The 26,636-nt window shown below is 37.8% G+C and overlaps 9 protein-coding genes, 1 non-coding gene and 1 pseudogene across 14 annotated transcripts; 4 read left to right on the top strand and 7 right to left on the bottom strand.

Annotated features, from left to right (window-relative positions):
- LOC18610302 lies at nt 32–2,116 on the bottom strand (annotated as a pseudogene).
- LOC18610299 (26S proteasome non-ATPase regulatory subunit 10) lies at nt 2,303–8,375 on the bottom strand. Of its 2 annotated transcripts, XM_018115066.1 has the most exons (7): nt 8,091–8,375; nt 7,117–7,424; nt 6,905–7,034; nt 6,525–6,649; nt 6,242–6,388; nt 5,820–5,968; nt 2,303–2,956 (listed from the first exon to the last, which is right to left on the bottom strand). In XM_018115066.1, exons 2-6 carry the CDS (start codon nt 7,306–7,308, stop codon nt 5,834–5,836), a joined length of 729 nt encoding a protein of 242 aa, XP_017970555.1. In that variant the 5' UTR covers nt 7,309–7,424; nt 8,091–8,375; the 3' UTR covers nt 2,303–2,956; nt 5,820–5,833. The 2 variants fall into 2 exon arrangements, with proteins under 2 accessions (XP_017970555.1, XP_007045934.2); XM_007045872.2 differs by lacking the exon at nt 2,303–2,956 and having other exon boundaries at nt 5,076–5,968; nt 8,091–8,374.
- LOC18610301 (UDP-glycosyltransferase 13) lies at nt 3,320–4,993 on the bottom strand. Its single transcript, XM_007045874.2, has one exon. The coding sequence runs from the start codon at nt 4,920–4,922 to the stop codon at nt 3,525–3,527; it is 1,398 nt and encodes a 465-aa protein (XP_007045936.2). The 5' UTR covers nt 4,923–4,993; the 3' UTR covers nt 3,320–3,524.
- On the top strand, nt 9,231–9,908 carry LOC18610298. The gene has a single exon (XM_018115067.1). It carries the CDS (start codon nt 9,309–9,311, stop codon nt 9,699–9,701), a length of 393 nt encoding a protein of 130 aa, XP_017970556.1. The 5' UTR covers nt 9,231–9,308; the 3' UTR covers nt 9,702–9,908.
- Nucleotides 10,199–11,024, top strand: LOC18610297. The gene has a single exon (XM_007045870.2). The coding sequence runs from the start codon at nt 10,393–10,395 to the stop codon at nt 10,825–10,827; it is 435 nt and encodes a 144-aa protein (XP_007045932.1). The 5' UTR covers nt 10,199–10,392; the 3' UTR covers nt 10,828–11,024.
- LOC18610296 lies at nt 11,966–13,713 on the top strand. The gene is made up of 2 exons (XM_018115065.1): nt 11,966–12,214; nt 12,452–13,713. Exon 2 carries the CDS (start codon nt 12,562–12,564, stop codon nt 13,348–13,350), a length of 789 nt encoding a protein of 262 aa, XP_017970554.1. The 5' UTR covers nt 11,966–12,214; nt 12,452–12,561; the 3' UTR covers nt 13,351–13,713.
- On the bottom strand, nt 13,933–17,111 carry LOC18610295 (uncharacterized protein At3g61260). Of its 4 annotated transcripts, none has more exons than XM_018115061.1 (5): nt 16,599–17,111; nt 15,621–16,051; nt 15,033–15,468; nt 14,762–14,843; nt 13,933–14,685 (listed from the first exon to the last, which is right to left on the bottom strand). In XM_018115061.1, exons 2-5 carry the CDS (start codon nt 15,784–15,786, stop codon nt 14,491–14,493), a joined length of 879 nt encoding a protein of 292 aa, XP_017970550.1. In that variant the 5' UTR covers nt 15,787–16,051; nt 16,599–17,111; the 3' UTR covers nt 13,933–14,490. The 4 variants fall into 4 exon arrangements, with proteins under 4 accessions (XP_017970550.1, XP_017970551.1, XP_017970552.1 ...); XM_018115062.1 differs by having other exon boundaries at nt 16,694–17,111; XM_018115063.1 differs by lacking the exon at nt 16,599–17,111 and having other exon boundaries at nt 15,621–15,830; nt 15,918–16,589.
- LOC18610294 (heparanase-like protein 2) lies at nt 17,762–20,249 on the bottom strand. The gene is made up of 9 exons (XM_018115058.1): nt 20,035–20,249; nt 19,884–19,920; nt 19,624–19,804; nt 19,379–19,533; nt 19,068–19,301; nt 18,754–18,943; nt 18,535–18,660; nt 18,322–18,421; nt 17,762–18,228 (listed from the first exon to the last, which is right to left on the bottom strand). The coding sequence occupies exons 1-9, from the start codon at nt 20,245–20,247 to the stop codon at nt 17,905–17,907; spliced, it is 1,560 nt and encodes a 519-aa protein (XP_017970547.1). The 5' UTR covers nt 20,248–20,249; the 3' UTR covers nt 17,762–17,904.
- On the top strand, nt 20,801–23,344 carry LOC18610293 (pentatricopeptide repeat-containing protein At5g66520). The gene has a single exon (XM_007045866.2). It carries the CDS (start codon nt 21,065–21,067, stop codon nt 22,634–22,636), a length of 1,572 nt encoding a protein of 523 aa, XP_007045928.2. The 5' UTR covers nt 20,801–21,064; the 3' UTR covers nt 22,637–23,344.
- On the bottom strand, nt 20,883–20,956 carry TRNAT-AGU. Its single transcript has one exon. It is a non-coding gene; the product is annotated as a tRNA-Thr (tRNA).
- LOC18610292 (probable leucine-rich repeat receptor-like protein kinase At1g35710) lies at nt 23,546–26,118 on the bottom strand. Its single transcript, XM_007045863.2, has 11 exons — nt 25,862–26,118; nt 25,633–25,780; nt 25,472–25,543; nt 25,325–25,396; nt 25,104–25,175; nt 24,879–25,022; nt 24,710–24,790; nt 24,529–24,600; nt 24,370–24,441; nt 23,894–23,965; nt 23,546–23,806 (listed from the first exon to the last, which is right to left on the bottom strand). The coding sequence occupies exons 1-11, from the start codon at nt 25,938–25,940 to the stop codon at nt 23,716–23,718; spliced, it is 975 nt and encodes a 324-aa protein (XP_007045925.2). The 5' UTR covers nt 25,941–26,118; the 3' UTR covers nt 23,546–23,715.

The following is a 26,636-nucleotide window of genomic DNA, read 5'->3' as shown; positions in this document are numbered from 1 at the left end:
ACGGTGAAAATGGTGACTCTTATATTTACTTTTACCTTACACCGCCTGAACGGAGGCACAGTCTAATAGTAGTGTTCCCAGGACCTGATTAAGCATTAAAACGAATTTTATAAGTATGGACATAAAATTATTTAACGTGAATTAATAATTTTAAATAGAATTAAAAAAGAAATAGATCAAAATATGAATAGGCTTTTATGATTTAGGATAAGAATATAATGAAATAAAGAAAAATTAAATTTTTGTACTTCATAAATTAAAGTAGTAAAAAGAGTATTGAAAAATATTATATCATCATTGATACATCATATTCAACGTTATATAATCAGCATAATACATAAAAAAATTTAAATTATNCAGCAAATATAATAAAAAAAATTTAATATTGATAATTATTGAATTGTTATTGTCAATTTTAAAATGTGCATATATTTAAAATTTACAAATGATTATGCAAAAACTAAATCCATCACTTTATCAGAGTATATAGATTAATTGTATAATTTATTTTTTTTAAATAAAAACTTTTATTTACTATTAAATAAAAATTAACGATTGTTTAATCTAAGAAATATTTTTAAAAAGTTAGCATAACGTGGAAAAAAATTAAAAAATCTTGAAAAAAGAAGAAAATTAAAAAAGAATGAAAAAACACAAAGTTTAAAAAAAATCAAAAGATAAATAATTCAATTAGATAATGAAAAAAAAATTGAAGATCTTTTAATAAAAAGAGGGGAAAAGAAACGAGAACATAAAGCCTTCCTTGCCGCTTGACTGATTGTTGCAGCTCCCAGTTTTAATTATTCACTCGCCACAAGTTGTTTGATTTTCTCACCGATCTCCTCTCCTTTCGACACAACATCCTCACCCCACCCCCATCTCTTCACACACAGGCCCCATCCGAGCGCTTCAATCACCTTCACATCAATCCTCTGATCCCCGAACATACGTTTTGGACATGCCAGCAAAGGCACACCATTCAAGGCAGCCTCCACCACCTAATTCCACCCGCAATGGCTCATGAACCAACCCACAGCCTTATGACTTAGTATTTCACATTGATTCACCCATTCTTTTACGACCAAACCGTTATTACTACTCTTGATCCTCTGCATGAGTTCATGCTCCAGTATCTTGTCCAAACCTTCTTCTTCCTCTTTGTCAACTATTTTAGTCCTCGCCAGCCGCAACAGTTTACACCCACTCACGACTAGTCCCATCGCTATCTCTCTTATTTGCTCCTTTGACGTGGCTGTCCTACAACATATAGTACTGGCCCTTTCTATTGATCCTCAAGCCACTTCAAAGTGGCGAGAGATTCTGGTCCCTCGAACTCACAGGGCAGAAGAGGTCCAACGGGGAACACTGGCGGCAACCCTTTTGCACTATTAAGCATATCTAGAACTTATTTTTCTAGCCCTTCATATTTGTTGATCAAAACCCCGTTCACTTTAGTAATGGTCTGACTGTTTTCTGAAATTTTTTTGGCAAATAGACTGTTTGAGTTTAAAAGTACAGGAGGCAGTGATGATCTGGGTATTGCTGGAATGCTAGGAATTTCAATGGCATTGCCAAATTGAAAAGGACCATCATCAGTCTTGGTTGAAGGAAAGTATGCCAAAAAGGAGAACATTCTGGCTGATGACACGAAGAGTATGTAGTTAGGGCGTCACAGGTTTGCAGTGATTGGAATGATAGAGGACTGCAAGGATATATCGGTGACGATAAATGAGAGAGGTGGAGATAGCGAGGAGATGAGAGGAGAGAGAAGATGTGCTGACCGGCGAATACTTTTCCCACTGCAGTGTAAAAGGGTCAGCGGAATTGGTCGTGGCTGGATCAAGAGGGAGGAGAGTAGACTTCTTTTCAGTAACTTTAGAAAAGGTAGAGAGGAAACGAGAGATGAGTTGAGATTCAGCCAGGGGGACCACAGGGTCTGAGGTGATCAAAGTGAGTTGACAATGGTAGCGGAGAAACGAGGCAGCAAGTAGAAGGAAAGGTATCAGATGACCCATGCCAGAGCTAGGTAAGAGAGCTACATGAAGACAGGATTGGATAACATAGGAGTTCGACATCTTTACAGAGTACGGAAATTGCAAAGCTGTAGCTTGGATTAGTGGAGAGAGTGGGTATTCATCGTTTCTTCTTATAACGTGGGATTATTATTATGTCCTTTGATTCTCTAATCCAAGGACAATAAAATATAACCAACTTTCTTGAATCATCACAGGGAAAATGGAGATTATTATATTTACGTTTACCTTGCACAGCCTTAAGTAGTTGGAACGTGTTACGGATCTGCTAGTACCGAATGGAGACACAGTTTTTAACTTTCAAGCATACAAAAAACGTACAACAAAAATTCTTACAGAACTGAAAATAAGCATAGCTGACTTAAGCTCATGAAAGCCAGCACTCTCTTTCCTCTCCACCTAGTTGTGAAGAAATCCAAATATAAAGCTGTCCTGGATAGGTCGACAAATAACTCAATTTGGGTTAAGTATGAATGGGTCAGACGTTATTTACACCCTTTTTTCCCCCACCATATCCTGCATGTCTAGAGCTTATCACCACCTTGGCTATGGTTCCCCCTGTACTTTCTCTCTTTTCTTTTCCTTCCAACCAAACAGAAAGGAACATACTACTTACTGACAGATTTGAGGCTATAGAGAAGAAAACAAGAGAGAGAAAGACTGCTCCATGGTCAAAACCAGCAGCAGCGCACTGTGAAAGAAGGGCAGGTTGGGGAAGGACAGAAATCTAGTTGAAAATATGCAGCACATTGATCCTTCACCTAATAAATCTAAAGCAAACTCCTGTTTCAATGCTCCAATAGATTCTTCACAAGATGGATTGATAAAAACAAAATAAAGTTCAAGAGTGTTCTCTTTTTGTCCGTAATTTGTGCAATTTGTCCAGAAATTTACTTTTAATGAGCACATCACACTCCAGCCACCTGCCATGAGTCATTCATCCTTCAAGCATAGCCTTGAAAACTTTTGCAATAATTTTAATTTTCCAGCCCTTCAAACGTGTTGAGCAGCAGCACCCCATTGAGTTTCAAGAGATTGGGACTGTCTTCTCAGAAAACTTTTGCAATGACTGTTCGAGTTTAACAGTGGTGGAGCAGGTGATGATCTTGGTAGTAATGGATCAATGCCTGGAACATAGATCACATCACCGAACTGTAAAGAACCATCATCAGCCCTGGAAACGTACAGTAATGGAAAATGAAGGTAGGGAGACAGATTTCAGGTGACTGGAATGAGGGTGAGAGAGAGAGAGAGAGGAAATCGAGGTCGCGTCTGAGAGATTTTGATTGCCATAGAAATAATATCTTATTAATTGGATTATAAACAGCTGTTGTCGGAATGGCCACCTGCCGGTAAAACAAAGCCAGTTGCAACCTACAACAAGACTACATATGGCACAAACAAGTGGTAATAAAACATATATGAGAACACTAAACAGAGAATAGCTGGCACGAAGCTGCTAACTGTCAGAGAAATGAATCCATGAATCTCTCAGTGCGCCTTGTTCCAGCTCTGCAAAAGTTTCTTGAGCGAATCCTCGCAACTTCCACCAACCCCAGCGGCCTTCCTTGCCTCTTGACCAATTCTTGCGGCTTCCAGTTTTACTGATTCACTGGCCATGAGTTCTTTAATTTTCTCCCCAATCTCCTCTCCCTTCAACAAAACATCCTCACCCCACCCCGAACTCTTCACACACAGGACCCATCCCGCGGCTTCAACCACCTCTAGATTAATCCTCTGATCCCCAAACTGACGTTGTGGACATGCCAGCATAGGCACTCCATTCAGGGCAGCCTCCACCACCGAATTCCACCCGCAATGGCTCAGGAAACCACCCACAGCCTTGTGACTTAGTATTTCAAATTGATTCACCCATTCTTTTACGACCAAACCATTATTACTACTCTTGATCCTCTGCATTAGTTCATACCCCAGTATCTCATCCAAACCCTCTTCTTCCTCTTTGTCAAGTATCTTAGTCCTCACCACCCACAAGAATTTACATCCACTCAAGAGTAGCCCCATCCCGATCTCTCTTATTTGCTCCTTTGACGTGGCTGTCCTACTTCCGAAGCCAACATATAGTACCGACCCTTCCTTTTGATTGTCAAGCCACTTCAAAGTGGCAAGAGATTCTGCTCCCTCAAACTCACAGCGCAGAAGAGGTCCGATAGGGAACACTGTCGGCAACCCTTTTGCACTATTAAGCACATCTAGAGCTTGTTTTTCTAGCCCTTCAAAGGTGTTGATCAAAACCCCGTTCAATTTAGTGATCGTCTGACTGTTTTCTGAAAAATTTTTAGCAAATAGACTGTTTGAGTTTAAAAGTACAGGAGGCAGTGATGATCTGGGTATTGGTGGAATGCCTGGAATTTCAATGACATTGCCAAACTGAAAAGAACCATCAGCAGTCTTGGTTGAAGGGAAGTATGCCAAAAGGGAGAACATTCTGGCTGACGATGTGAAGAGCATGTAGTTAGGGAGACACAGGTTTGCAGTGATTGGAATGACAGAGGACATCAAGGTTATATCAGTGACGATAAATGAGAGAGGTGGAGATAGAGAGGAGATGAGAGGAGACAGAAGATGTGCTGACCGGCGAATAGTCTCCCATTGGAGCGTAAAAGGGTCGGTGGAATTGGCCGTGGCTGGATCAAGAGGGAGGAGTGTAAATTTCTTTTCAGTAACTGGAGGAAACGCAGAAAGGAAACGAGAGATGAGTTGAGATTCAGCCAGGGAGACCACAGGGTCTGTGGTGATCAAAGTGAGTTGGCAATGGCAGCGGAGAAACGAGGCAGCAAGTCGAAGGAAAGGTATCAGATGACCCATGCCAGAGCTAGGTAAGAGAGCTACATGAAGACAGGATTGGATACCATCGGAGTTCGACATCTTTACAGAGTATGGAAATTGCAAAGCTGTAGCCTGGACTAGCGGAGAGAGTGGGTGTTCATCGTTTCTTCTTATAACGTGGGATTATTATTATATCCTTTGATTCTCTAATCCAAGGACAATAAAATATAACCAACTAACTTTCTTGAATCATCACAGGGAAAATGGAGATTATTATATTTACGTTTACCTTACAGCTTACACAGCCTTAGATAGTTGGAACGTGTTAAGGATCTGCTAGTACCGAAAGGAGACAGTTTTAACTTTCAAGCATACAGAAAAACTATTACAAAAATTCTTACAAAACTGGTAATAAGCATAGCTGACTTAAGCTCATGAAAGCCAGCACTCTCTTTCCTCTCCACCTAGTTGTGAAGAAATCCAAATATAAAGCTATGTCCTAGATAGGTCGACAAAAAACTCAATTTGGGTTAAGTATAAATGGGTCAGACGTCACTTACACCCTTGTTCTCCCCACCATCTCCTGCATGTCTAGAGCTTATCACCACCTTGGCAATGGTTCCCTCTGTACTTTCTCTGTTTTCTTTTCCTTCAAACCAAACGGAAAGGAACGTACTACTTACTGACAGATTTGAGGCTATAGAGAAGAAAGCAAGAGAGAGAGAGAGAGAGACTGCTCCATGGTCAAAACCAGCAGCAGCGCACTGTGAAAGAAGGGCAGGTTGGGGAGGGACAGAAATCTAGTTGAAAATATGCAGCACATTGATCCTTCACCTAATAAATCTAAAGCAAACTCCTGTTTCAATGCTCCAATAGATTCTTCACAAGATGGATTGATAAAAACAAAATAAAGTTCGAGAGTGCTTTCTTTTTGTCCGTTATTTGTGCAATTTGTCCAGAAATTTACTTTTAATGAGCACATCACACTCCAGCCACCTGCCAAGAGTCATTCATCCTTCAAGCATAGCCTTGGCAGCATCAACCAATTTCGGTCTAAAATCATCTGAAGCTCGGCCAAACACAGTGTATCCTTCCTTGTCCTCTATGTCCACATCTGCTCCATGTCTTATAAGAAGGAGGGCTACCTGTCAACCAAACAAATATAATTTGACAGGAAAAAAATTCCAAAAGTCAACAACGTTTTGTAAGATGTTCCCCATCTTAACTCACTATTTAACAGTAATGTAACTCAGTATAGTAGCTTAAAACTAACTAGTCTAAATTGTGCATTACTAGCAGTTATGTCAAATGTAACACTAATGAAAAGAAAATGAAAAATAGATGAGGTTAATGAGCCGGAATGGGGAGCATAGTCAGCAAGCTTCAAACTTATGTTTCTTAAAGTTCAAAGAAAGTACCTCCTTGTTCTGACAAATGACCGCATTCAGAAGAGGAGTTTGGCCAGCTCTGTCTTCAGCATCAACTTCTGCTCCTTCCTCAATTAGGAATTCACATAACGCTGAGTTTCCGGTGCTAGCTGCCCTGTGCAATGGGGTGCATCCTACCTGCATTGAATCACATTATCAGCATATGAGATGGAAGTTATAATGAAAATACTGCTCGAGAAATGAAAAGCAAAAGAAAAAAGAAAAAATACAGCGCCTATATAAGGCAAAACGATTTGTGTGTGAAGTTACAAGCCTTGTCCTTCGAATTAATCTTTGCACCGTGCGAGATCAGAAGCTCAGCAATCTTCAACCGTCCCTTGCTAGCAGCATAGTGGAGAGCCGTGCGGCCACCGTCATTTTTCAAATTAACATTCGCTCCTTCACAAAGGTAAATTGAAAGAAAGTGATAAACATCATCAGCTAGACGAAAAAATTCCCACACTTGAGACAAGAATCATAACAACCGACTTATGCCCAATTATCATCCTTGACAACCAAATTTACAGCATAGTAAAATTTTTCCCTAAACTCAGGTAGAAGAATCTTAATCAATTTAAGTACATATATGCACAAATGAATTCAGAATAAGATTAACGAATTAGTACATTAGGATGAGCGTGAAAAGTCTCTAACCTTTGCTCAACAGAATTTCCATAATTTCCAAATTACCAATGCTCGCGGCGGAGTGAATCGGGGCCCAGCCTTCCTCATCGGAACTATTCAGAACTGATTCATCAGCAGCAGCTGAGAGTATTTTCATCACCTAACGTAATTGATTCCATTCACATTAACAAATATTTCCAAAAAAAAAAAGAAAATTTAGGAGAGAAAGAGTATAGACTTACCTCGGGGTGGGCGGAGGAGGCAGCGACGTGAAGGAGAGACCGACCGTCTTCATTTCGGAGTTTAAGAGAGTTGGAGAGCTGGTCTTGCGAAAGGGATTTGAATGTGGAAGAATCGCCGGTCTCCGCCGCTTTGAAGAGGTCTTTATCTTTGATTTGGGGATCTTCTTGTTTCTTTGGAGGATCGATTTCCATATCTATGGTGAGGATTGTACGGACGAATTGCGGATTTAGGGGTTTGCTTCGAGGGTTTTGGGGATTTTAGATTCGGTGAGCGGTGGTGCGCCTCTCACCGACTGTGACTCACCGCACTTCAGTTTAAAATAATAGTTAAATGCATTTTAAATTTAAAAAAAGAAAAAAGAAAAAGAGTTGAAGCCTAATTAATCAACAGCATTAAAATTGTCTTAAAACTTTAATTTACATTAATCTTTTTTTTCTTATATATAATTTTAATATTCCAAAATGCAATTATTGTGACAATCAATTATATTTTTTTCCCTTAAATAAAAAAATTAAATTCAAAAAATATTTTTAAAAAATCCCACTCAATAAAATAACTCCAATAACAATTTGATGTCACTCAATTGGAAAAAGATGTTAAATTATAGTGGGTCGTACTAATTTTATATGAAATAAGCTATTTTTTGTGTTTTCTTAAGAACAAAAAACAAAAAAAAAATTGTTTATATCCTGCAACTTGAATAAAATGTCAAAATGGATAGAATACAAATAAGATATTAAATTTTTAACAAAATCTATATTCATATCACATTGTTAGCAAATTAAATTACCAATATATAAAAAAATATCTCGTAATATCGTTGTCATCCTTGAAAAAATGGATTCATATATATTTTTTAATTTAAAAAAAATGAAAAAGTGAATTTTTAAGTTGATTTAATGATATATCAATTTTTATTAAATATCAAATTCAGCGTCCCACAATGAGTGATTTAAGAGAAGACAATGCATACCTCGGCAGATTAACGTTTTGAAGAGGGGGTAATGGACTCGGACACAAGTACTTCTATTGCGAAAATGTAGCCATAAGCATGGTGATTCAGTGAGAAACAAAAGCGAAGATAGAAGTACCGCGAAGGGGTGACCTGAGAACACAACCGGTTGCTGCTGGCTGCATTAGCATTCAGCCTTCCTTTTCATAGCAGCTTGGCAAAGGCCTAGCTCAGGCCAAACCGCCTGGGTTCTTAGGTGGCACCCCTTCGTGGTAAACCATCTGGCTGCAGGCAGGTTGGCTGGCTGGCTGGCTGGCTGGCTTTTGGTATTAAGAATTGAGGATAGGTTGCTCTCTGCCAGGGTTGGTTCCCCCTTTTTAATGCAAGGGTTTTGAGAAACTGCACGGTGACAGAATGTGGTCATCCTGCTGAGCAGTATCATGTGGATGTTGTCATCTTTTAACCTCTCAAGCCTAATTATTATATTTATGTAAATCAAGTAATTATAGAAGACATTTTAATATCTATATCAAAATTATTAACTATATTCAACCTCAACCTGTTTATAAACTATTCTAATCTTATATAAACGATTTGGATAATACCCATTACATAGTCAGAAGTGACTAAAAAGATAGGAACTACTAACTAACAAAGATGGGGTATTAATCGAATGCCAGTGCCAGAGTGAAATTGCCCTGTCGGAGTAGTTGTCTAACTCTTAACTTTTAACCAGTAAGCACCAATCTTCCCATTAAATGCCTATCGAGTCGTTAAGACTTTTTGCTCGAATCCTGAGGGCATGTTAACTGTTGAGCACCTTACACGGGATAGACACGAGTCACAGACAGCGACCGTAGAGAGAGAGAGAGAGGAAGGGATGACAATGTGACAGTTGACAATTGACAGACCACTTGAAAATATCAAGCTTTTTTACAGGGTAGGATTGCTCCGTCGACAGCTTTGGTTGGATGTCATACTGAAGCCAAGCGCCAGAGAAAAAATATCAAGGGTGAGGCCAATCAAGACTCTCAAAACTGACAAAGGCCAAGGGCAATGCGTGGCAGCCATGGAACCAAGAAACGAACACGTGTTACCGACACTTGGAAGTGGGTCCATAGTTCATCCTAGCAAGTCAAGAGCTTCTTTAAATCCGCTTGGATAGAAAGGAGATATGATCACATCTTCGATATCCTGGTCACTGATAAACTTTTTGCTAGAGCTCTCCCAGACTTAACAATGGCGTCAGAGAAAGACCGTACCCCAACTTCCTCTGAACTGTTCTCTAGTGCTAAGGTGGTAGCCGGGGCAGCAAAATCCACATTCAGCAATGAAAGCGATAAGGTTGACAAGGGGAAGGTTGCTGGTGCAGCTGCTGATCTTCTAGGTGCTGCCAAAGGCTATGGCAAACTGGATCAGGAGAAGGGAATTGGACAATATGTTGATAAGGCAGAGAATTACCTGCACCAATACGAGTCTTCCGGAGCGACCCCGGGCACCAAAAAGTCTGACACCCCGACCAACCCTGAGCCTGCAAAGTCAGAGCCGCATGCAAGCGGTGGTGATGGCAAGGATTCTGGAAGCGCTGGCGTTGGGGATTACGTCAAGGTTGCTCAGGGTTTCTTCAAGTAAAACTGATTTTGTCTTGTAGTAGTTCACCGAGCTGTGTTCACTGTTGATGGCTTTTAATCTGTTTTCTTTTTCCTTTCCCCTATGCTGTATGGTCTATGACTCCATCCGAATCTATGTAATATGAAGCAATAAGTTAGTAGTGAGAATTCTGCTAATCTATTGCACAAATCTTTAAATAAATGTTACCCTGTTTATGTTCAATTTCAATATTTGCCATGGACAATGGTGATTAAATGGACTCTTGGCCTACTGCCTTTTCTCACTTGGACAAAGTCTAGCAGATAGGGTAGGGAATTGGTCCCCAGTCTGACAAAAAAATCTGTCTGATTAACTGTTAGTATGAATCAATTCAGAATATGACCTAAGGTTGAATCCATCCCCACCTCTTCCAGAATACTTCCTACTATTTGTTTTTATATATTTTTAAGCGCGTATTTCACAATTTGATTTGACAAATAGAAATCAAGTAACCAAGAATAAGCAAGAATCCTGTTTAGTCTTTACTAGGAAAGGTAACGCGTAGCCGACACCGCAAGGAAGGTTCCCTGCATCGAGGGTCAATGGTCTAATTTTCTATGCCTAAAGGCACAACCAGCCATCTATACATCCACTAGGGATAAAAAGGAGATATCATCGCCAATCCTCCTCTATCACAATTATTGCTACACCTGTTCCTGAAGCTATCCTTTCAATGGAGTCAGCTCCTCACAATAAACCAACCTCTCACCACGAGAAGCACCCCCCAAAATCTTCCTCTGAGCTCCTCTCTAGTGCTAAGTTGGTGGCGGAGGCAGCGAAGAACTCACTGCACCATGAAAGCGATAAGGTTGACAAGGGAAAGGTTGCCGGTGCAGCCGCTGATCTGTTTGGTGCTGCCTCGCACTACGGCAAGCTGGATCAGGAGAAGGGCGTTGGTAAGTATGTTGACAAGGCTGAGAATTACCTGCACCAGTACCACTCTTCCCATTCAACCCCCAACACCACTCATTCTGCCCACTCGACCAAACCTGAGAAACAATCGGAGCCCCATGCCAGCGGTGGTCATGGTCATGGCCACCAGGATTCTGCAAGTGGCGGCTATGGGGATTACTTGAAGATGGCTCAAGGTTTCTTGAAGAAACACTGATCAACCCTGTAGTTGAGCAAGCTGTAATGATTGGTTTTCCTCTCTTTTTTCCCCCTTTCTTTCTTGCTGTATGCTCTATGCAAATTAGTCTGTATAATATGCAGCTATAAGTGATTTAGAATTCTGCTAAATCTGTCTGTCTACTGCAATAATCGTAAGTGAATATTACCCAATTTTTGTTGTTCAATTGCAATTCAGTATTGAAAATCTGGTATAGATCCAAATGGACTTTTAAAGAATAGTGATTAAATAGTTTCTTTTCATCAATCCATTAACTCTTGGTTCAAGTCTATCCGATAATGTGAGTGGTTGGAACTTGAAAAATTAAAAAGAAATTAATATAATGTCAATTTTTACATTCTCACAGAAGAACTATTTTATTTTTTTATTTTGATTTCGCAAACCAAACAGTCTGATTAAAACCTTTGTAGTAGTCCTGAACTCTCCTTGAGGACCGAGGAGCAAGGTCTACTGGTTTTGCAAACCTGGCTCTTGCCAAAACATGAAAACCTTCGCTAGAAATCTGAGCAGAAAGAACCTGTTATAGTATATACTCTTTCCTTCCAAAATTGAAATCAAGTGGTAATTCAAGAGCTTAACTCATTCCTTCCAAGATTTATGGTTTTGATTTAAAACTAATTAAACCATTAGAGCTTAACTCCAGTGGTAATTAAGAGTTGGGTGGGATTAGGGTGGAGATGGGAAATTGAAGTCATGGTGCTCCTTAAAGAGAATAAAGAAATAACAGGCAAGAATTGTGGGAGCATTGCAAAACAAGATAAAAATCGATTTATCTTTTTATTCCAGGAAATTCTCAACAACAACAATAGTAGAAATAATTGTTGAACTACTCAAGGTTCTGTGGAATGCCATGACCAACAATCTAGCATTTGATGCAAGAATCCTTGTGACCAAACAATTGCATGAGTTCTGGGTACTGTAAATATTATTTTTATTTGTAAATTAATAAAAGATAAATATTTAATTTAATGATAAGTATAATATTTTTATCTTAAAAAAATAGATTTAAATGCTCATTTCTTTGAGTAAATACAATTTTAATTCTTAGAATAATTAGATTATTTTCTTTTTCTTTAATAAAAGTTTTTTATTTTTATAAGGAAAAAACCATGGCAGAGTTAAACGACGGCGTTTTAAAGCGCTATACACGCTGTACTGTTGCCGTTCGGACCACAGGTTGGTTTTTATTTATAAACAGAGTATGGGGTAAATTCCCCGAACTCGTCGAGGAAGAACAGAGAGAGAGAAAGAGAGAGACAGAGGGAAATCCGAAATCCTTTTTCTCTTCTTTTCTCTTTGGATCTCTTCTCTGCTCCCGACGGTCCCCACCCTTTTCCTTTCTCCTCAAATTCAGCTAACTTTTAAGGTAAATCTTCTTCCATTTGTTATGCGATTTCGCTTCTGTTTTTTTCCCTCCACCAGCTTCCCATTGTCTTCGAGATTCCAATCTCTGTCCTTTTTTTTTCCTATGTACCTTGCCCACTTCCAGACATTTAATTTTGCATTGTATGAGCATAATTATGTTTAAGAATCAAGAATTGTAAGATATTTGAATGATTGACTCCCTTTCTTGGAAATCATCATTTTTTTTTTTGTTTTTAAGGTTTGGTACAGTTATTGCTGATTGGAAAACGACCCAGATTTTCCCGTCTAAGTAGTTAAGAGTTAGCTGCAGTGGTTATTGATTTATTTGTGTTTTATTGTTCTGTCACGATGTGGGGTTTTGCTTCTAATGCCATTGCAAGCATTGGGTTAAAGAGTACAAAAGAAGCGGATAGAGCTTGTTCCGAGTGTTCGGACGATGAGGTGTGCTCATGTAGTAGAGAGGAAGGGTTGGAATGCCCGATTTGTTGGGAATCTTTCAACATTGTTGAGAATGTGCCTTACGTCTTATGGTGTGGTCACACCCTTTGCCAAAATTGTATCTTGGGGCTTCAGCCTGCTGTTTTGAAACTCCCCACTCAGCAAATCAAGATCCCTTTGTTCATTTCTTGCCCGTGGTGCCACTTGATATCGCTCCGGCTGGTTTATAAGGGGAATCTCAAGTTCCCTCGCAAGAATTTCTTCCTTCTATGGATGATTGAGAGCTTAAATGGGGATAGGTATGGCCTTGGGAGGAGAACTTCATCTGGATACAATCAACCGGTTGGCTCTCCGAGATGTAATCTAATGCTTGGAAATCAAGCGACCAGTGGTGTCTTTAGGAGAGGGTCATATACTCATCGTCCTGGACAACTCAGTTCTCAAGATAATGATGGCAGAAATAATGTGGAGAGGCATCATTTCTCACTTCATAAATCGTTGGATTTCTTCATTCACTTTACATCCAAGTTCCCATTGGTCATCATATTCCTTCTAATTGTCTTCTTTGTAATACCGGCGAGTGCTGTTATCTTAGTACTCTACTTGCTGGTGACAGTTGTTTTCGCCATCCCATCTTTCTTGGTACTGTACTTTGCATTCCCTATGTTGGATAGGCTGGTAAGAGAAATAACCTCATGAGATGCTGCATTCTCACTTCAAAGGTCTGAGGGATTTATGGCTCCGGATGACTTCAATCTCCAGATGAATTCATCTAATGGTGTAATCCCTAAGCCGGCCTCGTCCTTCTTCCAATGCTCTCCCCAATGCTTTTATTTGAAATTTAGTAACTCCGTCGCTGGTAACAGGATTTTTTAGCATCCTGAAGCTTTCAGATTAATGTATTGTTTCAATGATGGAGTATGACTACAAAAAGTCTTCAAGGCTTGTTTTTAAAATTGTGATCATGTCCTTGAATTAGATGCCATTGAAGTGGCTGCTCACCTGTTGTACAAGCTGGAGTTCCCAAAAGAATATAATGCAGTTAATTGTGGTGTTTATTTCCTCTCTTTTTTTTCCGCCTTTATTGTCTTACTGCATATTGATATAAGATATCTGGTACTTCAAATTGTTGCATGCTTGATTTAGAGGTCAGGTAAATGGTTTTGCTGGTTGCTTGATTTTCTAGCCTTGAGAATTATTATGATTTATTGCAGCATTTAACATAATGACTCTATGGCTTTACTTACTATTATCTTTTAACTGGTTTTTTAAATGTATCAGAATGCAGAAATGGCATAGTTTTTGGTTCAGTCTTCATGTTGATGGTGATTTCAAAGGAACAGGGGTGGAGGGGTTGTCCCGGTTTTTGCTTGGGCTCGCATCTAGTACTTGCATCTTATGAACAACTGAAATGGTTCAGCTCTCTAATTATTACCTTCTGCATGTGCCATTCCTTTCATGCTTAATATCTAAAGGAGAGTATTCAAATTCCTTCATAATCAAAATGAGAGAAAACTCATTCTGCAATTGATCACCATATTCCTAGCATTCTAAACATATAATTTGATTGAGTAAGAAACTCTAAGGACAATCGGGTGCATTTTTCCTGTATCAGCTACTATATGTCTTCATATATGTTCATACCAAACATAAATTGGCAGAAAGATTTAGTAAAACTACTTGAGGTCCTTTAAGTAATTTCTCATTGAAGCAAGTGTTAAATTATTCAATTACTGGTGTCTCTGCTTGTGATTGGCATGCTTGAGTTAGTCACAGCGTTGTGAAAATGATCTTTACATATGTGACTTAAAACTTATGACTCTACATAATTATTTACATTCAGCAGCAGAAGCATGTCCTTGGAACTTTTCCTGTTGTTCTAATTATATTTGCCTTTTCCTTTGCTTTAAGCACATCACTTCTTTGCCTTGCCTCTGCCTGCACTCTTGCTCCTTCTGCCACTTGTTTGATATATTCCATCTCATTCCTAAATTTGGTTAAGGCACGTGCTCTCTTTTCCTCCAATTCACTCTGCTGCCCCAAGAAATACGCTGTTAGTTTCTAAGAATTAGTTTGAATTAAAGAAAAAAAAAAGGGAAATAAATCCAACCTTTGCTTTGTTGAGCTTGTTTGTGGCTTTCTTCTTCTTCTTTTCCTCCCAGGCAAGTATAGTGCTATTTAACTTCACATACCTGTAATCTATTTGTTAGTGAAGAAGATGATATAATAGTAATTGCTTGTTGAATTGAAGATGGACTTTTTAATGTTGGCAATGCGTTTGTTGCTTCAATGCAAGTTGAGTTGCTTCTGGCTTTAATATATTGCTACTAATTGGTTGGTACCATACGATAGTACTTAATAAGCTGCTAACGGATGATTACCGTTCTTTGATCTTCGCCATCTCAGCTTTTTCCCATTCCTCTGCTTTTGTCTCTGGCATTGCTGCACTCTGTTTTTTCACTTCTATCACTGGAGCCGCAGGTGTAAAGGTAGGAGGCTGTTCAGGTCGTGCTGCTGTAGTTCCAGGTTTTATGGTGGGACGATCGGGTTTTGGTGCTGTGCTTACAGGTTTTATGGTGGGGAGATCAGGTTTTGGTGCTGCCCTTTCAGGTTTTTTGGTAGGGAGATCAGGTTTTGGTGCTGCACTTTCTGGTTTCTGATTACTTTTGGGTTTTGTGCTGCTAGTGCTGCCAATGTAATCAGCAAAAGTAAGAGCTCTTTTAAATGATGGAGCAGGTCTAGTAGCCTTTCCATCTGTGGCGTCAGTTACTGGCACTTTGCTCTCTGCGCTTTCTGAACCTTTCATTGAACCTTCAACTGCCAATTTATTTTTTGTTAAGCATCAGCAGCATGTAGAAATTTATAATGCTCTGTTGCATGGATATCTGGATTCTATTTCTCACGCTTTGCATCTTTACCTGAGAATCTTTCAGATACAATTTAAGGTTTCAATATTGAAAATGTCTTACCTTCTCTTATGCTCTTATCCTTGATCAAAGAGGGTTCAAGACCCGCACTGCTTCTTTTTTGACCATGGATGCTTGATCCTGCAATCTTTTCAATAACATATGCAGCAGCTGCAACTGCAACTACTTGCTCTGTATTACGGTTTGAATCATTATTCCAACTCATCATTTGGCGAGAAAATTGTTTCTGGAACCAGTTCTGGTTTCTCTTCTCTGCAAAACCCAAAATTCAGTTCTGTCATTGTTGCTTCAACTTTTATGTCTAACTCTCTAAAATGATGATGGAGGATGAAATGCTACCTCCTTTGAAAGATTGAGTTTTTTGTGGTGGTAGCCTTTGGTTTCTAACACTGCTCGACTCTCCTATTGTTCCTCGTCCGGCACCAGAAAAATCGTCCCCTGACACAAGCGGTCAGTCAAATGGCAGCAGATCCCTAAGGACATCAACATCTTACACACGGTGAAAGGCAAGTTTCCAAGCAGATATATTTTTTTACTTCTTCTGCTCAAATTTATCTACACAGCTAGTTTTCTTTTTCCCTATATTCTGCACTTCAGTAAGCAATAAGTTTCTATACAAGATTACTGCAATTCCTGTATTTCTAATGTCAGAAACAAAAGTAGGGGAATTCAATCAGCTATTGGTCTTAATAAACAGTGCAGAAATTTATTGCTTATAGTAGTTGATTTCTACTTTCAAAAGGGTTTAAATTCCATTAACACCTTTCGTGATTTCAATTTCTTCCATGTAACACATTATAATTTTTATTTTTCTGTTAATATTTTGCGGATAATTTCTATTCTCGTAACAAACTAGATCGTTAATTTTACCTACTAAAATAATAAAAATAAATATGTGGACTTTGGATTAAAGGTATTTTGCTAACTTTATTATATACCCGTGAGAACAAAAGTTATTCACGAGATACAATCGAAAAATTTGAGAAAAATCAAGGAGAAAATGGAACATGTTACTTTTACCTATGTTGGATGAGGGATAGAAGTACCCGTGTAATCAGCTTTTGTGTTTAATGAAACTCCAATTCCTTTACCAAAAAGAGAAAGTAGAACTTTACCTCATCTGCTTAATCAAAACCTCCATTACAGTTTCAGATGACTCTCTCCTGAATATCACAAACTTGTTTTCTGAGCAAAGAATTGGTGTGGGAGGGGGCTGCTGCTGCTGCTTGCTTTTAAGCCTAGAGGAAGGAAGAATTGTTAAGGTAAGTCATAGGCAAAGACAAAAGCAAGCAAGGTTTGGTTATTATGCTTTGCATGCAAAGGTCGGATTGGATCTCAAAGGTGCAGTCAGCCAAGAAACGTATTCTTTCCCTTCATGCTTTTGGGTTTCTTTAAATAGTCAGATTTATTTATATTATTTCATCTTTTACACACCTTTATGGAAGGTTTCTTTTCCCAAAAGGTTTCTGAAGAATCTTTTTGGGTATCAGTATTTGTTTGCATTGTACATGATTCTTCAATTAATATATATTATTTGTTAATGTTATTTTCAAATATATATATATATATATATATATGTATAATATAAAGTCTGAAATGTAAATAATTGAGAGTTTATAGTTCCTTGGCCCAAGCTTTTTTTTTTGGTGAAAAATTAAAGAGTTAAATATGGTTATGATTTAGACTTATAATGAAGAAAGAATTCTGAACAAAGTGAATTATATTTTTAAAGATAGTGATTTTTTTTTTAATTTAAAATTTTTAAAAGATAGTGATTGAATGGAATTAAAACTTTTATTTACAGATTGGATAAATTTTAAAAATATAATGAATAAAGAATTTTAAGTCAAGTGAATGATTTTAATAGAAGTGATTCAATAGAGATGAAATTCATATTAATTTATAATTATACTTGAAAACTATAATCAAATAAAAATAACTTAAAATGATTATAATCAAAATATAACAAATAAATACATATGCTTTTATATTTATTATTATATTACTACAAACCTTATCTTTCCAAAGGATATTTAAACTTGAAATTCATGCAACTATAGCTCTGATTTAATTTTTATTAATAAAAGAAAATCGGTTTCGGTTTTCATTTTATATCAATAGAATATTTTGATTTTTTTGTTTCGGATTTTTTTTATGATATACGTAAAAAAAAACTTTTCCGAATCTTATTTCACTCTAAATAAAAAGAAAATATAAAACAACAATGAAAATTTTTTGTGAACATTAGAAAGTTCATATAAAAACTAGGCCTAAAACTCTAATTCCTGAAAGAAAAAAGAAAAAAGAAACAAATATGGTGGAATAATTAAGCACAGGCTGGAGCATGGAAGTCTTCGATAGTTACGTAAACGATGGAGTGAGAGGCAACGGAGATGGCAGTCTTAGGATCCACGCGAGTAGGTTTCATTTCCGGAATTTCGGATTCACCCTTGAGCTTCAATGGATTTCCATTCAGCAACATGACATCGCTTTGGATGTTTCCATCTTCGGGAGTCAAGTGGTACTCTTCCCTTTTCTCGTAGCCTTTGAACTCGAAGTTAGGCTTAACTTGCAGGTCTATGGCGTTGGAAAGGGTGACTTCGAAGGATTTCTCGCCTGACAAGTTGATGAAAAGTAGGGAAATCCCAGGCTGCAGCACACAAACAGAACAGGAATTGATCAAACTTTTCTATCAGAAATTATGGTAAACAAAACGAAGATTTGATCAAAGTGTAAGCTTTGCCTTTTGTTTTGCACAATGAGCATACACACGCAGATGTGGAGAAACATCCTGAGTTGCAGAGATTACTCGACTTCCCATAAGCCGGTGCCATAGAAGAGCTCTGGCAGGAACGAAACCAACCAATATCAGCAGATGGTGAAAGGCTAATGCAACTAAACTTAGCAAAAAAAAAAAAAGAATGAAAATAGCTATGGAAATCTTCAGGATACTGACCCATAGTAATCAGGATTTGGAACGAATGTTGTAGTGTTCAGGAGAGCATAATTGCCACCAATCAAAGCTTGTCTGCAATAAACCTTGTGATTGAACTTTGATGTCATACCCAGCTGGTCTAGATACCTGTTTTAGATTTGAAAAGTGAATCATCAGCAAACTGTTTAATCTGCAAGACGAAGAAAATTTAATGGCTAAGAGAAACAAAAGGGAACCCACCAAAAGCCATTGGCAAAGGTACGGGACACATCTTTGCCACCACTGTTATAAGCACCACCTGATTCTGAAACCCAAGCTTCTGACCAGGGTGCAAACTTCTCGACGATCTTTGCAACATCTTTGAATGTCTGAGCAATTTGACTCAGGTAAAATGGATCTTGAATCTTTGTAATCAGACTTGGATCATTACCTGCATGCATCATTCAAATCAAGGAAATAAACAATACATACATAAATATATATATATATATATATATATATATATATATATGTATATATATAGAAACATGAATGAATTAGTGCAGTATGTATACCAGGTCCAAGATTGTAGATATGGTGTGTGGTTCCATCCAGAACATCTTGTCCTGTGACTTTCAGGAAGGTCTTAAACCATTCCTCTTCATAAAATCCACCAGGACCTAAGATCTTGGGTTGAGTCTTGGGATCTGGGTACAACTCTCTTACTAGATTCTTTAGTGCTATAACATCCTTACCATACTGCTTAGCCTCAACCCTTGCAGATACCCCAGACCCGCAGAGTTCATTCCCTGACAAAATTTACTGATCAAAATTTGAACCAAAAAAAGGGTATATAAAGCTTCAGGTAGTAATCAATCTTAGTTACCAAATTCATATGAATCGATTTTGTATCCTTTCTCAATATTATACTTCATCAGATCCCTGGAATTGTCCACACGCCAATCACCAACCCAAAGACCCTTGTCAGTTTTGGACTCATTTCTCCCCAAAAGAGCATTCAACCCGAATGTAATCTTTGCTCTGCAATATAATTGAGATTAATAAAGATACTTAGTTATTGATCTCAACCTTAACAAAAATAAATTAGTATAAATAAAAAAATTAGTATACCCTGTTCGGTTGAACAAGTTATTGAGCTCGTCCCATCTTTCCATGGGTAGGCACCCTTCGGAGAATCCAAATAAACCACCCTCGACTTTCTTGAACTGAGTGCACTTCTTAACGTTTCCCACTTTGTACACCACTTGATCTTGCAATGAACCACCGATTCTGACCCTCAAAGGATTGAATGCTGGAAGTAGTTTTCACCACAGTTAGTCTAAAAAACACTATTTCTCATCAACAATGAAAACCAGCAATTTAAAACTCACCCTTTATTGCACTTGCTAGAATCTTGTTTTCCAAATCCTGCAAACAGACATAATATCATAGGAAAAGGTTATAGATTTCTAACTACAATAATATAATTTACACATACTCAAATATAAATATATATATATATAAATAAATAAATAAATTTACCAGATTGAAAAGTCCAGCTTTTCCCCAGGGACATTGATTATAGTTGCACTTTTCTGTTGGCCACCAGTCTAACGTAGCACAGACGAAGTTATCATCTGTTCTAGCGATTGTAGTTGCTCCTCTGATGGAAACTTTCACGTCTTCTGCCGATGAGAACGACAGACATGAAAGAAGGATGATGAAACAAATTAAACCTTTGAAACCCATCATCATCACAAAATCTGAAAAACTAACAGGAGGAGGGGGATCTGAAAAACTAATACAAGTAATGTTAGTGGATATGGTAGGATTTATATATGTATATGGTAAGAGTCCGTTAAAAATTGATAACAATGAAGAAATTATGATCTAGTGAATCTATTAAACTGACTGTTTCATATCAAGTCGAATGGAACTGTATATTTATGTGACAATGAAAAATCAGAATCTCTGTGAATCTATGAACTTGAGTGTTTCATGGCAAGTCAAATTGAACTAATGCTTATCACTTTGGTTTTAGTATTAGTTTAGGACTCTTATATGGCAAACCCAAGGAGAACAAAAGAAAGAAAAAGCTGCTGCTGTAGGATATTGTTAAGTTGAAGTACTAATCGTGGATCGAAATTTTAATTTTAAATATGGATATCGTATTATAAAATATAATTTTTTTTAAAATTAATTATAAATAATGTATATACATTTAAAATAAAAAAATTTTAAAAATTATATTTATTAATAGGATGGAGAAATATTGCACATAAATTGCGAAGATGATTTCTTTCTAATTTAAATTCTCATCAGGCTTCGGCCAGAATCCGGGAAGAAGAAAGGCAGATAATGCAGGCAAGCAGAGAAAAATAAAGTTACGTTGCTTTCGTTGAGAGTCGAACTCAAGACCTCCCGCTTACTAAACGGGTGCTCTAACCAACTGAGCTACGAAAGCTGTCGACGGTGGCGAACAAATGATGAGACAAACGCTGTGCAGAGAAGAAGCCCCAGCTGATGGTTACCATTTTTTTCTAGCGGGCAAAGGGAGGTGGTCGTCAAACTCATGTCAAGCAGTAGCAGGAGATGCCTAAAACTATTGGAGAGATGCAAGAACATGAACCAACTAAGGCAAGCTCATGCACACGCAATCACGTGTGGTCTTGGCACCAACAGCTTTGCTTTAAGCAGGCTTCTAGCTTTCTGCGCAAACCCAAATCGTGGCAGCCTTACCTATGCTTGCAACCTCTTCCAACGCATTGAAAACCCCACAATTTGTATCTGCAACACCATGATCAAAGCTTTGTTTCTCAAAGGTGAAATCTTTAAAACCACCCAACTTTACAATAACATGTTGGATAAGGGCATGCACCCTGATAATTATACTCTGCCTTATGTGTTGAAAGCTTGTGCAAAGTTGCAATATTTTTACTTTGGGGAATTGGTTTATGGTCATTGCTTGAAATTGGGTTTTGTGTTTGACATTTTTGTGGGTAATGCTTTGATTGCTATGTTCTGTGGATTTGATAATGTGAAAGTAGCAAGGTACATTTTTGATGAGATTCCGTGGCCAGATTTTGTTTCATGGACAGTTATGATTTCTGGGTATGGGAAAATAGGTGATATTGACACTGCAAGATTGCTTTTTGATGAGGCTTCTGTGAAGGATGCAGGAATTTGGGGTGCTATGATTTCTGGATATGTAAAAAATAATTGTTTTAAAGAGGGTCTTTATATGTTCAGGCTAATGCAGATGAGTGACATAGAGCCTGATGAGGCTATATATGTGAGTGTTCTTTGCGCCTGTGCTCATTTAGGTGCATTAGATACCGGAATTTGGATTCATAAGTATCTGGATAAACAAAAATTTCCATTGAGCCTTCGTTTGAGTACTTGTCTTCTAGATATGTATGCAAAATGTGGGAATTTGGATATAGCTGAAAAGTTGTTTGATGGAATGCAGCAAAGAGATGTTGTAAGCTGGAATGCCATGATTTCTGGGATGGCGATGCATGGAGATGGAGAAAGTGCACTTGAACTGTTTTGGCAAATGGAGAAGGATGGAGTGAGGCCTGATGACATTACTTTCATTGCTGTTTTTAGTGCTTGTAGTTATTCTGGCATGGCATTTGAAGGTCTAACGATACTGGATAGAATGTGTAAGGTGTACAACATTGAGCCTAAAAGTGAACATTTTGGGTGTATAATTGACCTACTTAGCCGAGGTGGGCTCTTCGAAGAAGCAAATAAAATAATTCAAAGAATGCCTGATTCGAGCAATCCCTCTGATGAAGCCATTGCCTGGAGAGCATTGCTGAGTTCCTGCTGTAGTAATGGACAAACCAAACTGGCTGAGGTTGCAGCTGAGAAGCTCATGCAACTTGAAGATCATAGTGGGGTGTATGTTTTGCTCTCAAATCTCTATGCAGCCTTGGGAAAATATTATGACGCCAAAATAATAAAACAGATGATGAAAAACCGAGGTGTGAATAAGGTACCAGGTTGCAGCTCTGTCAAGATCAATGGAGTAGTTCATGAGTTTATTGCTGGGGAGAAAAGCCACCCACAAATGGAAGACATACACTTGATATTGGAAAAGTTAGAAAAGCAAATGGATTACAGGACAATATATATTTAGTCAGTATGGCTGACTGTTTGAGCCCTTATCCGTTGCAGCACCAGTTACTGTTGCGCATACCATGTAACGAATGAAGCACCAGCAACAGCTTAGTTTTTTGGTTGTTTTTGGTATACCTTCAGCCAAATGTTGGTGTTGAATGAAGAGTCTATAGACCTGCATCTGTGAACGAATCTATACAGACAGTTCTCCAGATTTTTATGGACCCAAAGTGGATGTTGTCAGTTAAGAGTCACTATTTTATAGGAGTTTCACATAGTTAAATGGTGGTTTGTGGACAACACATCAAATGTAATGGACGGTAAGGAGGGGCTCAACAATTTTACAGAAAAAAAGATGATAAATGCTTGGAGATCCTCTTATCTGGTGAAGAGAAAGCCATCTCAATCTGACTTTCCATGTGCTGATTGCACCAGGCATGCCAATATACTCCTTTCCCCCAAGTTAATAGTTCCTATGTGCACCACTACATTCCTACCCTGTTAGCCAAATTGAGGTAAAAATTCAGTGTTCACGCAGCTGACTCCAAAGGTATATGCTTATAGCTGGTATAGTGATATCCATGTCAATGTCACCTATAATGCTACTTTTCATTTTTTTATCAGATCTTGTCATTTTGAATTGTGTAATCATGCACCTCAGATCTGCTCTATGTCAAAGGCCTAAACATGCGTTTAGCTTGTTGTCTGAAAGCTTCTTCTCAGTTCATCTTTGGTGATTTTGGCCCGCTTTTTTTTATTATAGGACAAGTTCAGACACTCCCCCGTAACTACCAGCATACCCTTCACTGTCACTTTATTGTGTTGACAGTGCTATTCCTTGTCTTGGGCAAATGATAAAATGTCTCTTTTATGGCAGAAGCTAAGATATCTTGTTTTACCCCAGAATCAAAAGAAAACAATGAAGGTATACTCTTAACCAATCAAAACCTTGACCTGCTTCTTCTATCAGTTTCCTTCAGTGGGTAAACATTAAGATTTCCATTGCCAGAGAACTAGATAAACCAACGTCAAGGCAAACATGATCACAATTTCCCAAAAATGATATAACAATAAAGAATACTATATTGCTGTTTTTGACTAAACTAGGAACTCCGAGTCAGTAAGTTCCAGGACGGTGTGGACACCGATTGGGTTTACTCCTGCCCGGAATGAATTTCCTTTGATGTACCTGTAAAGAAAGTACAATAAATTGTCAATTAACAGACGTTATAAGAGTTGTAAGTTTGCAGGAACAAGAGTGCTGAAGAGAACTTGCATTTCTTTCAAGAAGGGATGTTTGTAGAGTGCTTCAGGAATTCTTCCTGCAAACTGATTGTGATCTAAATACCTGCAGTTCAAATAAGATCAAATATAAGAACATGTACGGAGACAAATTCATAAACCTACATGCATTTTTGTGTACAAGACTCCAGATACATGCATATAGAATAGATTGCTGTAGTCTGTCCTAATTTTCTTAATTGAAGAAAGAAGCAAGCATGCCACTTAGATCCAACCAGCAAACATGACAGCAAAATGCAAAATTAGCTCAGAAAGCTGGAAGATAAGGCAAACCCAGTGACAAAGAGGCATCAATTCAGATGTTGATGCTCCAAGCTTTTAACGAAGAGTCTATTTGAGTCACATAGACTAAAATCCAGGCAGCTCGATTCATGTAAAATTGAAACTAAAAAACCTGAGACAGATCCAGAAGAAATACAAAGTATCACAAACATCAAACAAGAAACTTACAAAGAAGTCAACCTAGGGAGATGAGCAACTTCAGATGGTATTACTCCAGACAGTTTGTTGTTGGATAGGTACCTGTAACCCATACAACAATTGATAAATCAGAGTTAAGACCGGAGCACTCTTTAACATATCCCCAAAGGTTAAACCGCTATTACTTACAAGATTTCCAAGTTTGTCAGGCTTGCTAACTCTGCTGGAACTCCTCCCGTTAAGTAATTATCGTTCAGGTAACTACATGCCAAAAAGTTTCAAACAAAAGTTACTGCGACAAGCCATTCATTCAATATAACCCAGGGTTTGAAAAAAAAAAAAAACCAAGAATCAACTGAAATTAACTTACAGGTTCCGAAGTGATGGGAAGCAACCATCAATGCGTATGAGTTGTCTTATAGTACCTACCAAATGATTGTTCCCAACATCCCTACAAAAACATGGCATGTTTAGATCGGATGTCTGTCCTAAAAATTCAACGGATATGATCATGCATTGATGGAGATAAGTAATCTTACAAGTGCTGAAGTTTCTGCAAGGTGCCTAGCTCTGCTGGAATACGCCCTGAAAAACGGTTCTGATGTAGATATAGATAGCGAAGTTCCGGTAGAGTTGCAAGCTCCTTGGGGATTTCCCCTTTCAAACTATTGAAGCTCAGATACCTACAAACAAATTCCATACAAGTATGAAATCAAAAAAGAAAAAAGAACAACAGTCTAACTAATGAAGCAGGTACTACTTACAGATGTGTTAGACTCTTAAGTTCACCAATTTCAGCAGGAAGTACATCTTGTAGCTTATTCCACCTCAAATTACTAAACCAAACAAACAGAAAAGCAAAGGAATGACATCAAATCAAGGTTCAAAAAGCCTAACAAAAAGTACCCATCATTCCAAAATCTCAGATTCCAGCTATGAAGCTGAAGAACGCACATAATTTTAAGAGAAAATAAGGGGAACATACAGTATTTTAAGACGTTTGAGCCGTCCGATTTGAGGCGGGATCGGTCCGGTCAGCTTGTTATTATGCAGATCACTGCGATATGCAATAAACAAAGAGATTATTTATTGAAAATACAAATTTAATGATCAGCTAAAAGATTAACCGTACAGTCGTGTAAGATCCAGCAAATTCGTCACCGCAATGGGAAATGGCCCGACGATCGACACTGCATAAACTTCCCTGCAAAATTAAACGAACAAAAAATAAATAAAATGATAAGAAAAACAAATAAATGTAATTAAATTTGAAAACCAAGTGAGGAAAATTACAGTTCGGTGACGACTCTATAGTCACCCTGGAGGGAGCATGTGACGCCAGACCAAGGCGGCAGGTTTCCGTCACCGCAAGGATCGTCACCGACCCAAGCGTACACCACTCTCCACCCCAACGACGCCTTAATTTCGTTCAATGCTTTAACTGCCAAAATCCCAAAACAAAAAAAAAATCAATAAAACAAAGAAGAAAAAGAATCCTAATCAAGGAAATCAGGGATATCACCGTCGCGTTTGAGAGTTTTGGAAGAAGAGAGGCTGAAGAACAGAGAGAAAATGAAGAACAGGGGCAATAAACGCGCCATTGTTTTTCCCTTCTTTTTACGGGAATTGGAGATTGAAGAGGGAAACCATAGTTAAAGAATTCAAAGGAAAGTTCTGAATAATTGGAAATCCGAGTTTCTTCACGGATTGCTGAAGGTGGGAGACAGTATGGATTTGAGTTCGTTCGGGGAAGACGCGGAAATGGAAAGCATGCTACTTCCTTCTTTTTTTTATTTTAAATTTTCTTTTTTCTGATTGGTTGAGAAGACGAACTGTGGGCCCGGTCTTACATAGTTTTCAACGTCGGCAGTTCGGTCGGATCCCATGTGGCGCGGTTTTGTTCACTCTCTATTATACATTAATATTTCTTTTAATACATAAAAATTTTATCTAAAAACAATTTATATTTTATTTTTAATTAAAATTTTTAACTTTTTTAATCATATTTAAGAATTTAAAGCACTTGGATGTTCGATTTAGTAAATATTGTTGCATGCTTCCTCTTATTTTCTAATATAAAAAAGAATCAAGTTTATAGAATGTAATTTGTTTTGAAACATTAAATACATAAATTTACTTTTATATAAAATAGTTATATAAGAATTGATGTTATATTCTAATTAATTTATTTTAATTTTTTTAATTTTTATATCAGTTATTTTTATTGTTTTTAACATTAAATTATGAACTTTAACTATTTTTTTTCTTTGTACCAAAATTCTCGGTACTGCATTAAG

The sequence above is a fragment of the Theobroma cacao genome, chromosome 2, assembly GCF_000208745.1.
Source record: "Theobroma cacao cultivar B97-61/B2 chromosome 2, Criollo_cocoa_genome_V2, whole genome shotgun sequence".
In the NCBI taxonomy this organism is placed as follows: Eukaryota; Viridiplantae; Streptophyta; class Magnoliopsida; order Malvales; family Malvaceae; genus Theobroma; species Theobroma cacao.
This window is presented reverse-complemented; position numbering and strand designations above follow the sequence as displayed.